The following is a 14,720-nucleotide window of genomic DNA, read 5'->3' as shown; positions in this document are numbered from 1 at the left end:
ACCTCCAACTCCTGGGCTCAAGCGAGTCTCCTGCCTCCACCTCCCAAGTAGCTGGGACCACAGGCACCCGCCACAATGCCCGGCTATTTTTTTTCGGTTGCAGCCATCATTGTTGTTTGGCAGGCTCGGGCTGGATTTGAACCCGCCACCTTAGGTATATATGGCTGGCTCCTTAGCCACTTGAGCCACAGGCGCCGAGCCTTCTCTTTCTTTTCAATGCAGTCTTTTTTCATCTCGTGTTACTTCATGGAGCTAAATAGAGTACATTGTACCCTGATGGAGAGCAGATCAAAGGGAATACTGGTTCTGCATACATCCCATGTTTGCCCACTTGCCACTACAAGTGCATACTGCATCAGGACACAGTTCTAAAACCTTTGAGAGTCCTAAGGAAATTGCATTTATCAGCAACCACAAAAAGTCCTGACCTAAAAGCCCAGAATTTTTCTCCTGAATTCAGAAAAGGCTCCCTTCTAACAAAAAGAAGAAGTGGGGGAGCAAGGAGAGTGCAGTGGTAGGTCTGAACTGAATGGCACCCGCATACTATGCCTTTCATGTGTAGAGAAGAAAGGTTTGCGTGGAGATAAGAACAAGACAAAACCCCTCCATCCTGTCCTCGAAGACCACTGCCCTAGAGATACAGGGAGGAGATAGTTTTCCCTGTTTATTCTCAAACTGACCAAAGGCACCTTGAAGTGTTTCTGTTAGTACATTTCATTTCTGAAAAAACATTTCCAAAATATATTTGCCTTATTCTGTCTCAAGAGCCACTGGTATAAAAGAACTTTATTTCAAAATATTGGTGAAAAGAAAAATGCTATGTCTCAGAAATGTAGGGCACTGGGGAAAATTGCAGTCTCACAGTATTTTGTTTAAGTACTGAAAACAAACTCAGGATTTTGGTGGTTTCACAGTGAAGTATTATCTATGACTTCATTCTGAGGTGTCCAGGGAGGAAAGAGAGACCTCTGCTACTCCTTTGAAATCAGAGACCTGGACTCTCAGTGAAGTCCCAGAGCCTTAGATTTCTGTGTGACAGCAGTGAGTGTCGACCTGTAACATCTCATTTGTTGGAATGGACACCTTTGAGACAGGAAGATAACAGCCTCATTACTATTGCTGTCAAATCAGATTCTGATCTCACCCGGTCCTTCCTGCTGCCCAGTCCTTACACTGCCAAGCCATCATTTTATGCATCTTTCACTGTTTCCCTGGAGCAGATATGTAAATAATTTGTCTTCTTCTAAGGTTCTGTCACACCTTTTCTGCCCTATATTACCGTGATTTATTGAGTTCATATCAATGTGCTGCCATCTCAAAACTCTATCAGCTCTTACCTACAGTCACCTATACTTCTCAGAGAAGGAAGTGTTTACCGCTTACCTTTCTTTTCAAAGCAGCTACCTCTACTCCACCTATATTCTTTCTTTTTTTTGCAATTTTTGGCCAGAGCTGGGTTTAAACCCGCCATCTCCGGGATATGGGGTTGCCGCCCTCGTCCTTTGAGCTACAGGCACCACACATCCACCTATATGCTTGATCCCAGTATGTGGCTCATTGTCTCACATATTCATTCTTTTTCTAAATTCACACTACATTTCTTTTCAGTTTCTAAAAACCCAATGTCTCTCTTAGACTAGAAAAGAAATTTCTTTCTCTCTTGCTTACCAGAAGCTATATCCCATCTCTTCTCTTTCTTTCTTTCTTTCTTTTTTTTTTTTTTTTTGGAGATAGAGTTTCACTTTGTCCCCCTCAGTCGAGTGCTGTCGTGTCACAGCTCACAGCAACCTCAAACTCTTGGGTTCAAGTGATTCTCTTGCCTCAGCCTCCCAAGTAGGAGGAGTGTCCACCCACTATAGGTGCCCACCACAATGCCCGGCTATTTTTAGAGATGAGGTCTTGCTCTGGCTCAGGCTGGTCTTAAACCTGTGAGCTCAGACAATCCACCTGCCCCTACCTGCCAGAGTGCTAGGATTACAGGCATGAACCACTGTGCCCATCCATCTCTTCCCTTTCTTGTCTCCCAAACCAGACCTAAGAGTCATCTCTACTTGCTACTTCAGCTTCCTTATTAATATCCTTAGCCCCTTGCAGCCTTGCTTCCATGAATGAGAAAGGAGGCATGTTATTAAAATCATAAGCTTGGCATCAAAGACAACAGGGTCAAATCCTGTGTCCACTTACTTTATATGAGGGTTTAGGTAAATCATTTAACCTCACTCAGTCTCACTTTTTTCACCTATGAAAAGGAAAAATAGAGTCAGTGTGAGGATTAAGAGGTAACGCCTTTTTAAAAAGAGTTGAAGTCTATTTTTAATCTCATACAGTACCTAATGAATAACCTTAAAAAAGATATTACCCCAACCTCGCAGCATTCTACTGAGCTACTCTCTGAAAAGTCACTAATGACAGCCAATCACCAAATAAAGCAACTTTTTCTCATTCCTCACCCCTCTGAACTGCTCCATAGTGTTGGCAGTAGTGAACTTTTAATGTTGTCCTAGTCACCTCTCACTTCTCTTACTCTTCTCCATACTCTTCAGCTTTAAAATCATATGCTTTGGAATCATACCTAGCTAGGTTCTAGTTCCCCTACCTATATTTGGGTGACTCTTAAGCTCAAATTGCTTATTCCTAAAAATGGTTTCAAATTCCTAAATACCTCCTTGGCAGTTATGCCCAGATACCTCACTAATACTTCTATTTAACCTTCTAAAATCACGTATCATCTTTACCCTTCTCTTTCTGGCTTTGTAAAATCTGATGTAGCCTCCATTTTTCTTAGAACTAGGAAATCTTTAATACCTTACTCTCCTTTGCCCTTCCCTGCTCATTTAGTAGCCAGCTGTTCTGAACTTTATCCTCAAAATAGCTTTAGCAGCTATTTCTTTGTCTATCCAAACTGTCACCCTTCCTATTCTTAGAATCTTGTGTAACCATTTGCCTTTCAGATTCTAATCTTATCTTTTACACACCATCCCCTTAGCATCTTAAAACCTTTTACTTTGAAATAATTTTTTTTCTTTTTTTTTTGAGATAGAACCTCAAGCTGTCACCCTGGGTAGAGTGGGTAGTGCCGTGGCATCACAGTTCACAGCAACCTCCAACTCTAGGCTTAAGCGCTTCTCCTGCCTCTGTCTCTCAAATAGCTAGGACTACAGGTGCCTGCCACAATGCCCGGCTATTTTTCGGTTGCAGCTGTCGTTGTTTGGCGGGCCTGGGCTAAATTCGAACTCACTAGCTCAGGTGTATGTGGCTGGTGCCTTAGCCGCTTGAGTCACAGGCACCAAGCAGAAATAATTTTAGACTTTAAAAAGTAGTACAGAGACCCAACACAAAGAAATGAGGTGATGGATGTGCTAATTACCCTGATTTGATCATTACACATTGTATGCATGTATCAAAATATCACATTGAACACCATAAATATATACAATTATGTCAATTCAAAAGATTAAAAGTAAATAAATTAAAATGGGTCTCCTATAGGCAAAAAAACATTGTGCAGAGAGTCCCCTCGGTTGTCCTCTAACTGGCTTCTAATTTTAACAGCTTAAGTAACCATAGTTCAGTTATCAAAACCAAGAGATTAACATTAATAAAATCATATGAACTAATCTACAGACCTTGTTGAAATTTTTCTGGTTGTCCCACTAATATCTTTTCATTCCAGGAGCAAATTCAGGATCTTGCATTATATTTAATGTTGCATCTTCTCCAATGTGTGAGAGTTCCTCAGTCTGTCTTTGTTTTTTATGATTTGACAATTTTGAAGAATACTGGCAGGTGTTTTATTGAATGTTTTTCAATTTTAGTTTGTCTGATGTTTTCTCACGATTAAGCTGAGTGTATATATGTTTAGCAAGAATACCACAGAACAATGCTATGCCCTTAATTGTTGTTGAGTGTAGCACTTGAGGTATGTGATGTTGACACTTCTGATGTTAAATCTAGTAACTTGGTTAAGGTAGTGTCTTCACCTTTCTTAACTCTGAAGTTACTGTTTTTCCCTTTGTGATAAAGAAGTATCTTTTAGGGAGATGATTTGAAACCAGGCAGATAAATACTATATCTCTCATCATATTTCTGTCCACTGATTTTTAGGATCCATCAGTGATTCTTGCTGTCATCATTATTGCTTTGTTGTGTGCCTAATGGTGATTTTCCATTTCCATCATTCTTTCAACAAACTTTAATTGGAATTTTACTATAAGGAAAAGCCATCCCTTCTCATCCATGTATTTATTTATATCATTATGATGTCCAGATATTAATTCTATAAGACATTTATCATCATTATTCATTTCATTACACAAATTACCCTCAATCTGGCTATTGGGAACTCTTCCAAGTTGGTTTCTATGTGCTTTCAACTTCCTCTTATTATTTTTTGAGAATTTCTTACTCTGGCATTATAAGATGTTCTGTCTAAGACTCAGTTTTACTGTTCAACTCCTAGAATCAACCATTTCTTCATGGAGCTATGGTTTCTTTTATCTGTCCCCTTAGTTTTTGAAAATAAAGTTCTGAGCATGAATGTTCTTAATGACTTACCAGCTACTGATTAAAATTCAAACCAGATAGCCTAGGATTCAAAAATATCCATGCTCTGGTCCCAGAAGACCTTCTTAACCTTAAAATTTAAACTTCCCCTTCAGGTATCCTACCCTTACAAAAAGTAGAATAAATTAATCATTACCTAGCTCAGCCAGTTCAGATAGACCTTTACCTCACAATCCATTCCTGATTTTACCTGGGAACTAACTTTTGCTTCCTTTGAAGTTTTATCGTGTGCTTATTTACTTCATGACATTTATTATGTACACCCATGTTTTTCTCACATTGGTCACATCTCACCTATCTTATTCAAAAGTACTTGAGAGCAGAATCTGTATTACAATCTTTTTCACGTTCTTTTGCTAAATGATACCTTGCACATGCTAGACATTCAGTAAATATCCATCATGTGGGCCGGACTCAGTGGCTCACACCTGTAATCCTAGCACTCTGGGAAGCCGAGGAGGTGAATCAACTGAACTCACAGGTTTGAGACCAGCCTAAGCCAGAGCAAGACCTCATCTTTTAAAATAGCCAGGCATTGTGGTAGGCACCTGTAGTCCCAGCTACTTGGGAGGCTGAGGCAAGAGAATCCCTTGAGCCCAAGAGTTTGAGGTTGCTGTGAGCTGTAATACCACTCCACTGTCACTAAGGGTGACAAAGTGAGACTCAGCCTCCAAAAAAAAAAAAAAAAACATTCATTATGTGTATGGCTGGGTAGAACTAAAGTCAACAGAAGAAGCAGAAGAGATCTTTCAAGTGCTTTAATTACCTCAAGCCAGGTAACCACCTACCTGCCAGAAATAACTGCTTATCTATTAAAACTTATGACTAAGATCTTTCTGGTAGATTGATCTTAATAAGATGCTTCTTTCAGCCTAAACTTTTAACCAACATTGCAATTATATATATATATATATATATAGATTTTTTTTTTTTTTTGAAGCAGAGTCTCACTATGTCACCTTTGAAAGAGTGCTGTGGCATCACAGCTCACAGCAACCTCAAACTCTTAGGCTTAAGCGATTCTCTTACCTCACCCTCCCAAATAGCTGTAACTACAGGCTCCTGCCACAACCTAGTTATTTTTTTGTTGTAGTTGTTATTGTTGTTTGGCAGGCCCAGGCCAGGTTCGAACCCACCAGCCCCGGTATATGTGGCCAGCACCATAGCTGCTGAGCTACACACATCAAGCCCAACAATGCAATTATAAAAACTGCTATTGGTGCTTAGTCTAGCATTGAGCTCCAAGTGCCTCTAACCATTTTGGCTAGAGCTTTGAGATTCTGTCCTCTCATTGGAAGAGAGAAATGGACATTGCCAAAGCTTGGTGATCAAATGAGTGATTCATGATATGAGATATACTGCTTCTTTGGAATACCAAAAGAATTATAGCTTCAAAATGTTTTTTCTTCCCTTTTATGATTTCAAAGATTAGGGTTGGGGGGGGGGTTCCAACAGAGCTATAAGTCTCTCAAATCTTGGTCTGAAAAGAATTATTTGAGGACAAAGGAGAAAGTACCTCGGGAAAACGAAGCTCAAGTTGGAGGTTTTGTTTTTTATTTTTCTTTAATGTGAAAACAAAAGCCTGATCTTTTCTGGGAAAAAGTTCTCTTCAGAGAGACATCTAGCAGAGACATAGCTCAGTATTGATCTAGTCTGAGTAGAGTACCTTTTAAATTGCTTAGTGGGCCAGGCGCAGTGGCTCACAGCACTTGGGAACCGAGGCAGATGGATCACCTGAGCTCACAGGTTCAAGACCAGCCTGAGCCAGAGCGAGACCTCATCTCTAAAAATAGGCCGGTGTTGTGGTGGGTGCCTGTAGTCTCAGCTACTTGGGAGGCTGAGGCAGGAGAATCACTTGAGCCCAAGAGTTAGAGATTGCTGTGAGCTATAATGCTACAGCACTCTAATGAGGGCAACAAAGTTGAGACTCTGTCTCAAAAAAATAAATGAATAAATAAATTGCTCAGCGATTGGTTTGAGAAGTGGAAAGGATGAATCTTAGAAGTCTAGACATGTGCGATGGGCTGATGTGACTAGATTGAGAGTACAGCCATTTATCTTTGTTCACAGAGATTTTTCTGTCTTCTCTCCTAGGTGGATCACTTGGATAAGAATGGGCAGTGTGCTTTGGTTCATGCTGCACTTCGAGGTCATCTGGAGGTTGTCAAGTTTTTGATTCAGTGTGACTGGACAATGGCTGGCCAACAGCAAGGAGTATTTAAGAAGAGCCATGCCATCCAACAGGCCCTCATTGCTGCAGCCAGCATGGGTTACACTGAGGTAAGAAGTAGGTAATAGGATTATTTTTCCAAGGTATATATTAAAGACTCTGGGGAGCTAGGAGAAAAGAATTGTATTAATACAAAATTGTCTGGCTGGATGTAGTACCTCACACCTGTAATCCTAGTGCTCTGGAAGGCCAAGCCAGGTAGATTGCTTGAGCTCACAAGCAATCAAGGCTAGACCAGCCTGAGCAAAAGCAAGACCCTGTCTCTACTAAAACTAGAAAAACTGAGGCAAGAGGTTCTCAAGAAAAAAAAAAAAAAAGACAAAATTATCGGCCAAATTAATAAGAATTTTTGATAGCTACTCTGCATAATAAGGAGATTAAATACCACAAAGCACTTGACTACTCTAATGCTGATGTCCCTGAAATTATAGGTATAGGAACATGAGAGTTGGAAAGAACTGTAGAATTAATCTAATCTAATTCTTTCCCATGCTTCTACCCCTATTTAACAGACAATGGCATGAAGGCTCACAGGGATTAATTTTTGACCTGCACTCACCTAGTTAGACAAGGTGGCATGGGAAGAGCAAAACATTAAGAATCTCAGAAGGACCAGATTTAGTCTCAGCTTTGATGCTCATTAGCTTTAGAGACCTTGGGCAATTTCTCTAACCTCTTAGAACCTTAGTTTCCCATAAGTAAAATGAAGTTAATAAATTCTTTTATACAGTCAAATTCCTGGAAGCAGAGCTATCACTTTTGTTTTTAGAGGTCATACTCTGTATACTAGTCTCAGATAATGTCTCTACTCTGAAGAAATATAGGCCTTCAATTTTCTCAAATTTATTTTCTATAATTTTTTATTGAGAGGATGAAGGATTGCTTCTTTAACTTACACATGAAGAATATATAATCTTTTAATCATTTGCTGTATATATGAATTGTGTTCTGGAGAAACATGTACCTGATAGGACAAAAGCTCATTGTGACAGCTCTAGGTTTCTTTGCCAAGAAAGTCAGTTCTGATTCCTTTTGTGTGCAAGATATTTAGTAATACTTGGCTCTTCCAGGTATCTATCTTCTAACTCTCACAGGCTGACATCAGTAGCATAGTTTTCCACCTGAACTTTGAACTGACTCAACTTCTTGTTTCAGATTGTTTCCTACCTACTTGATCTTCCAGAAAAAGATGAAGAGGAAGTGGAACGAGCACAGATCAACAGCTTCGACAGTCTCTGGGGAGAGACAGGTACTGTTCACGGACACTACTGTCTTCTCTCATGAACGCGTTGTATTTATGTGGATTCCCTGTGTCTCTTACCCTTACTTTTTCCTGATATACCTTTGGCAGTCTTCTGGCTTATGGCTTTTGTATTGGAGAACAATTCAGCCAAAACAAAAAGTCAAGCGATTTCCCTTTTCTTTTTTTTTTTTTTTCAAATCTTCAAATCAGAATTTTAATGCTTTCATCAATGTTACAGCATTTACTTTCTTCTTACTACTAAGGTAATAGCACCTTGTAAAATGATTCTAATGCAACAAATTATTTAAATGGATAGATTTGAACAGTAATGTTTTACAGTGGACTAATTTCATCTTCCAGTCATTATAATGACATCTCAACAATGCAGGGAAATTCATAGCTACAAAGCAAGCTAACATGAGTGCTCAAGCAAGTATCCTGGGATGTCTAATCCAGAATATAAACTTCTGGGGAGTTTGCTCCCTTTACCATTTAAATGTTCAGCTTTTTAAATCTGTAGGCCATTTCCTATTGTTCAGTTACATCCTCTTAAGAGGTTTTGGGGTGTTTTTGTTTTGTTTGTTTTGTTTTGTTTATTTGGAGACGGAGCCTCAAGCTTATTGCCCTGGGTTGAGCACTGTGGCATCACAGCTCACAGCAACCTCCAACTCCTGGGCTTAAGTGATTCTCTTGCCTCAGCCTCCCAATAAGTGGGACTATAGTGCCCACCGCAATGCCCATCTATTTTTTGATTTGATTGTAGTTGCTATTGTTGTTGGGCAGGCCTGGGCTGGATTCGAACCCACCAGCTCTGGTGTATGTGGCTGGCACCTTAGCCACTTGAGCTACAGGCGCCAAGCCCTCTTAAGAGGTTTTATAATAAAATGAGAATTAGGTGCTAATATTCCTTTAGTATTATCACTTAAAAAATAATTCACCTAATTTTAGAAGGGCTTAACTTCAGTTACATTTTTAACTCTGTCACTTTTGTTCTTCACATCCAGTTTGTCCTTTCTTTCTGAATTAGTTAGACCATTCTGTCTACTCATTAGCCACATGCCTGTTTTAAGACTTCCTCTTTTCTCTAAGAAACCCTATGTAACCCCATGGTTCTCCCAAACTTAACTATTTTGAAATCCAAAGCACAGCCTTAAGGTTGTTGGAAAGAAGGGGGATGAGATGACAAGGCTGGTGAAAAACACTAGCCAGGGCTAGAAGTCTGTTTGTGGACTTGGATCCGTCTTTGATTCCACTGAGCACCTTGCAGGTAGATATTCAAGTCTGTCTTGAAATAGGGCTATGTATCTCAGTTCCTCTGTTTTAATACTTATTACACTAAGAGCTATTTTGCTAATTTTTTGCCAGTAAGCACTCATTACCATTGTTCTGGGTAGAGTGTAAACATGTCAGATGTGGTCTTCCCTAATTTGTTTCCTCAGTTTCCACATAGCTCTTTTCAAGAATAAGTGGCTAGGCAGCGCCTGTGGGTCAAGGAGTAGGGCGCTGGCCCCATTAACCAGAGGTTTTTTGCAATTTTTTAACCAAAAACTGCAAAAAAAAATAAGAATCAAATGGCCTATATTTTACCAAATATGATTTGTGCTGTTTTCCAACTCTGGATCTCCAAATGTGCAAATCTAAAACATTGTGCTCTATTACTATGTGCTACCTGAAAGAAAACAAACATTGTTTTATCTAATTTGATTTTTAATGCTATTAATAATGATTTAGTTTTCAAAGAAGCAAATAATTACAGACAAGAAAAAAGATTGCTGGCTCGGCGCCTGTGGCTCAAGTGGCTAAGGCGCCAGCCACATACACCTAAGCTGGCGGGTTTGAATGCAGACCAGGCCTGCCAAACAACAATGACAGCTGCAACAAAAAAATAATCGGGTGTTGTGGTGGGCACCTGTAGTCCCAGCTACTTGGGAGGCGGAGGCAGGAGAATTGCTTGAGCCCAGGAGTTGGAGGTTGCTGTGAGCTGTGATACCACAGCGCTCTACCCAGGGCAACAGCTTGAGGCTCTGTCTCAAAAAAAAAAAAAGAAAAAGAAAAAACATTGCTGAGATGGTGCCTGGTCTCTTATGTTCAGGCCATTGCTGACCTACCTAAGAAAGAAATGTATATTAAATGTATATTTATGGTGTCTTCATTATTATAAAAATCAGAGTAGTATGACTAATTAGGAAATAGCAATAATTAATTTTATGACAATGAGTCTGTCAGTATTTGGATCTCTTTGTGGGGGGAAAAATAAAGGAAAACACATGTTTTGGGGAAAGAAATATGACAAGAAATGCCCACAGATGCAGTCTGCTATAGAGAATACATCTCTCCAAAATTAAAGGTACAAAGTTCGTCACATTTAATTTAACAGTTGCCACTTTCTAGTTCTCCCAATTTAAGGAAATACATTTCTACATTATTCAGGAATTATTAGAAATTTCATCCAGTTTGAACAGTGACTAAGTAGTACTTTGTGATACAGGTGCAAAAAGTTGTTTTCAACCAAGCTTTTAGACATAATTGTCCATAAAGTACATTTCAAATAGAAGTACTCATTAGGAGAGTAATTTAAAGTGCGATGTACAAGGTACTTTAAATAGTGCAAAATGTGCCAACTCCAAATAAAGCAGGATTTTACTTAACCCTAAACTAAAGAGAACAATGTAGACATGCTATCAAATTTTTAATCCTTTGCAGGTAAGAATATTTTGGCCCATCTCTGTGTGTGTGTGAGAGAGACTGTACCTAAATAGGTATATAACTCCTTGATGTTTCTGCAAATGCCTATAACTGGTTTTTTAGAACTTGAAACCTTGAAACCCTGACAGAACTTTGCAATCTCCACTTTAATATACAATTCCACTTCAGACTAGCATTAGGCTTGTAATAATGTTGAAGTATTTCCCCCTGCATATCTTGTAAGGCAGGTATTTTACTGTGAATTAAATGCTTAATGAAAATTACAGAAAATACAATCACTGTAATGCTACTCTCTTGGCAACATTATAGCAATTTTCCTTTTCAATCCTCTTTCCCTTTGGATTCTCCATACTGCTAGTAACAGAATCTTCTTTCAAGTTAAACTTTTCCCCTCTCCTTTTTCTAAATATTTTTTAAAGACTAAAATTTACTTTACAATATGCCCAAACTATAGCATAAAATAATTGTGGCCTTTTTCTATTTTTATGTGATCCTTCTAGTAATTTAGGAATAAAGATTTCTCCCATCAAAATAATTCTTTCTGTCCAGGCACAGTAGCTCATGCTTAGATTCCTAGCACTCTGGGAGGCCAAGACAGAAGATCACTTGCACTCAGGAGTTTGATACCAGCCTGAGCAAAAGCGAGACCCTGTCTCTACTAAAAACAGAAAAAATTAGCCAGACCTACTGGCAAACTCCTGTACTCCTAGCTACTCGGGAGGCTGAGGCAGAAGAATCACTTGAACCCAGGGGTTTAAGGTTACTGTGTGCTATGCTAAGGCCATAGCACTCTAGCCTGAGCAACAGAGTGAGACTCTGTCAAAAAAGGGGGGGGGGGCTCTTTTCACCTGAATTTGGAAACCAAGATGTTAAATTTTTGTTAAAATATGGCTTAACTGAGTGTTATTTGTTGTAGAGTGGTATGTGACACAATTAAGCTGTAAAGGTGATATATTATGAGTAAAGTTGCTATTTGTTTTGGGGGGGGGGTTCTTTTTTTTTGTTGTTGAGCTATAGGCGCCAAGCCTAAAGTTGCTATTTGGATGCACAGTGAAGGTACTACCCTATAAGGCCCAACTCATCAATTCCTCTTGGTTTGTAGCAAAGCAATATCTGCATCTTTTGGTACGTCTATGCAAATAGAAGCCTCTTCCTTGTGGCCTTTGCAAGAAATGATTGTTCTTTTCCCTCCAAATCTAAACTGGAGCATCTAGAGAAATATTAGTAATCTTTGATGTGTTTTTATGAAACCAGGGCAATAAAAACTATAGAGTAACCAAAGATATGTGTCATATTTTCCAGGCGAAGTAGACCAATATTAAGATGGCCAATTTAGGGAGAATATAAATAAGAAGAGCATGCATTTTGGTTAGGGTAACAATGTTACTAAAAAGACAAGACTCTTGAACTCATTTAAAATTTATAATGATAAATTGTGATTTTTTTCTCATGACAAAATCTTATGTATGTTTCACAACTTTTTAAGCATCATGTGGAATGGTCCAAAGCTCAGGAATTTATTTCTCAAAACAGTTCCTCCCTCTGCAAATCCAGAGAAAGCAGATGCCAAGCAGCTGCAGTTTAAGAGTCCATGACTTCATTTAATTAAAAAAAAAAAAAAAAAAAAAGAGTCCATGACAGATTAAAAGAAAGTATGCAGCTGAAAACAGCTGCTGTCTCTTTAACCCCACCCTGAGGGAAGCCAGAGGACAGCCTGAGAGGAAGGGACTGGCCAGGACATCGACAGTCTTGGAATTGCATATGTGACCCAGCGCTACAGAAGGGACATGTTGCTTTACTTCTGTCAGTGTAACCTTCCCCAACAGAGTGTTGCTATATCTCCCAACTCCCTTGTTGCCAAGGGCACAGACATATAACCACCCAGAGCAGCAAAAAGAGTTATGGCCTCCTGGTGATAATGGATAGAAATTATAAGACTAATAGTCTTTTTTTTTTTTTGAGACTGAGTCTCACTTGATTACCCTCGGTAGAGTGCTATGGCATTTTAGCTCACAGCAACCTCAAACTCATGGGTTCAAGTAATGAGAGACAAGGTCTTGCTCTTGCTCAGGCTGATCTTGAACTTGTGAGCTCAAGCAGTCCACCCACCTCAGCATCCCAAGTGCTGGGATTACAGGCATGAGTCACGGTGCCCAGCCCAAGACTAATAGTCTTATAACAAACACATTGTAATACTATACTTGAAAGAAATCCTAAAAATGAAATTCAAGAAGGATGTGAACTAAATAGAGGCCTTATTTTAGTAATACAAATTTCTTACTATAATAACACTTTATGGCCTCAGGATTTTAAAAATAATTCATGTTTTAAAGTGTACAATAGGCCAGGCATAGTGGCTCATGCCTGTAATCCATGCACTCTGGGAGGCTGAGGTGGGTGGATTGCTTGAGCTCCGGAGTTCCAGACCAGCCTGAGCCAGAGGAAGACCCCGTATCAAGAAATAGCTAGGCATTGTGGCCGGCACCTGTAGTCCCAGCTGCTCGGGAGGCTGATGCAAGAGGATCACTTGAGCCCAAGCGTTTGAGGTTGCTGTGAGCTATGACAGCATGGCATTCTACCCAAGGTGACAAAGTAAGACTCTGTCTCAAGTAAATAAATAAATAAAAATAAAGTGTGCAATAAAATTTTAAGTTATTTTTATATATGTATCAGATCTCAAAATTTTAAAAAGCAAAACTTCATGTCACTTTGCTTGTACACTCAGATCATGTTGTATTTAACTGGTTTGAATATGTAATATATATGTGCAATAATTACACTATTATAAAATGATATTTAAATATGAGTTAGAATGAAATGTATCTGTTGGCTCGGCACCTGTGGCTCAGGCAGCTGAGGTGCCAGCCACATACATCTAAGCTGGTGGGTTCAAATCCAGCCCAGGCCATCAAACAACAATGATGGCTGCAACCAAAAAATAGCCAGGTGTTGTGGCAGGCACCTGTAGTTACAGCTACTTGGGAGGCAGAGGCAGGAGAAATTGCTTGAGCCCAGGAGTTGGAGGAGCTGTGATGCCACGGCACTCTACCCAGGGTGAAAGCTTGAGGCTCTATCTCAAAAAAAAAAAAAAAAGAAGTATATCTATCATATAATTTCTAGATCTATAAAATATATTTAATTTCAGATAAAACTCTGGAATATGATGTTGTCTTTGCTATGTGAAAATAGCCCTATAATTTAGCACTCATAGCAAATGGATTTTGATTTGCTTTTTTATCTATAATGATGTTTATTAAGTGTCCATGATCCTTCCTAACTTATACCATATGATCATTTAAAATTTACAATGACCCATTGAACTGTGATGTTTCCGCCCATGGCAAACTCAATTATATTTTTATATACAAAAAAACTGGTCTGTGACCTGCAGCTATTTGGTGGGGGTCTCATATCTACAACCTGACCTGAGTAACACAATTTTTGCCTAAGAAAAATACAATGGTCACAATGTTTCCAACAATTTGTATGACTCCATCAAATCTAAGTCACCATTAACTTTAAGAAACTGTATGTCCATTATTTTATGTACCATTACAAAAACAAAAAACTTCTGGCAGTTAAAATGATATAATTATTTATTATCACATCATTTGTAAGATCTATTCCAATTTACGAGATGTTAAAATTTGAGGGGCAAAGTGAATCTTAGAATCAGTGAAATATAAGATGTCCCAAAAGTCACCATACATAGAGAAAATGGGAAATTGTAGCTAAATGTACCTTTATGTACAAAATATTTTCTACACGTTGGCCACCTCTTTATAAAAGTTTGTAATGAATATTTTTTAAGTAAAGATAGGTTTAACTACACTTTCCCATTTTCTCTTTTTATGGAGACTTTTGGGATACCCTGTATATCTTAGCATATAATGAAGTAATAATAGAAATATAATTTTTACATAACAGATTTTCTTTTTTTCTTTCTTTCTTTTTTTTTTTTTTTTTTGACACAGAGTC

At 38.8% G+C, this 14,720-nt stretch overlaps 1 protein-coding gene across 1 annotated transcript in view; it reads left to right on the top strand.

Annotated features, from left to right (window-relative positions):
* TANC2 (tetratricopeptide repeat, ankyrin repeat and coiled-coil containing 2) overlaps window positions 1–14,720 on the top strand; it is a 346,976-nt gene that overhangs the window by 309,407 nt on the left and 22,849 nt on the right. Inside the window, exons 17-18 of the mRNA XM_003786213.3 lie at window positions 6,658–6,843; window positions 7,949–8,042. Coding sequence (XP_003786261.1) covers window positions 6,658–6,843; window positions 7,949–8,042 — 280 coding nt within the window. The remainder of the gene's footprint in view (window positions 1–6,657; window positions 6,844–7,948; window positions 8,043–14,720) is intronic.

This window comes from Otolemur garnettii, unplaced genomic scaffold (genome assembly GCF_000181295.1).
Source record: "Otolemur garnettii isolate 467f Iridium unplaced genomic scaffold, OtoGar3 scaffold00018, whole genome shotgun sequence".
Taxonomy (NCBI): Eukaryota; Metazoa; Chordata; class Mammalia; order Primates; family Galagidae; genus Otolemur; species Otolemur garnettii.
Note: the sequence above shows the minus strand (reverse complement) of the source record. Positions and strands in the feature narration are given on the sequence as shown.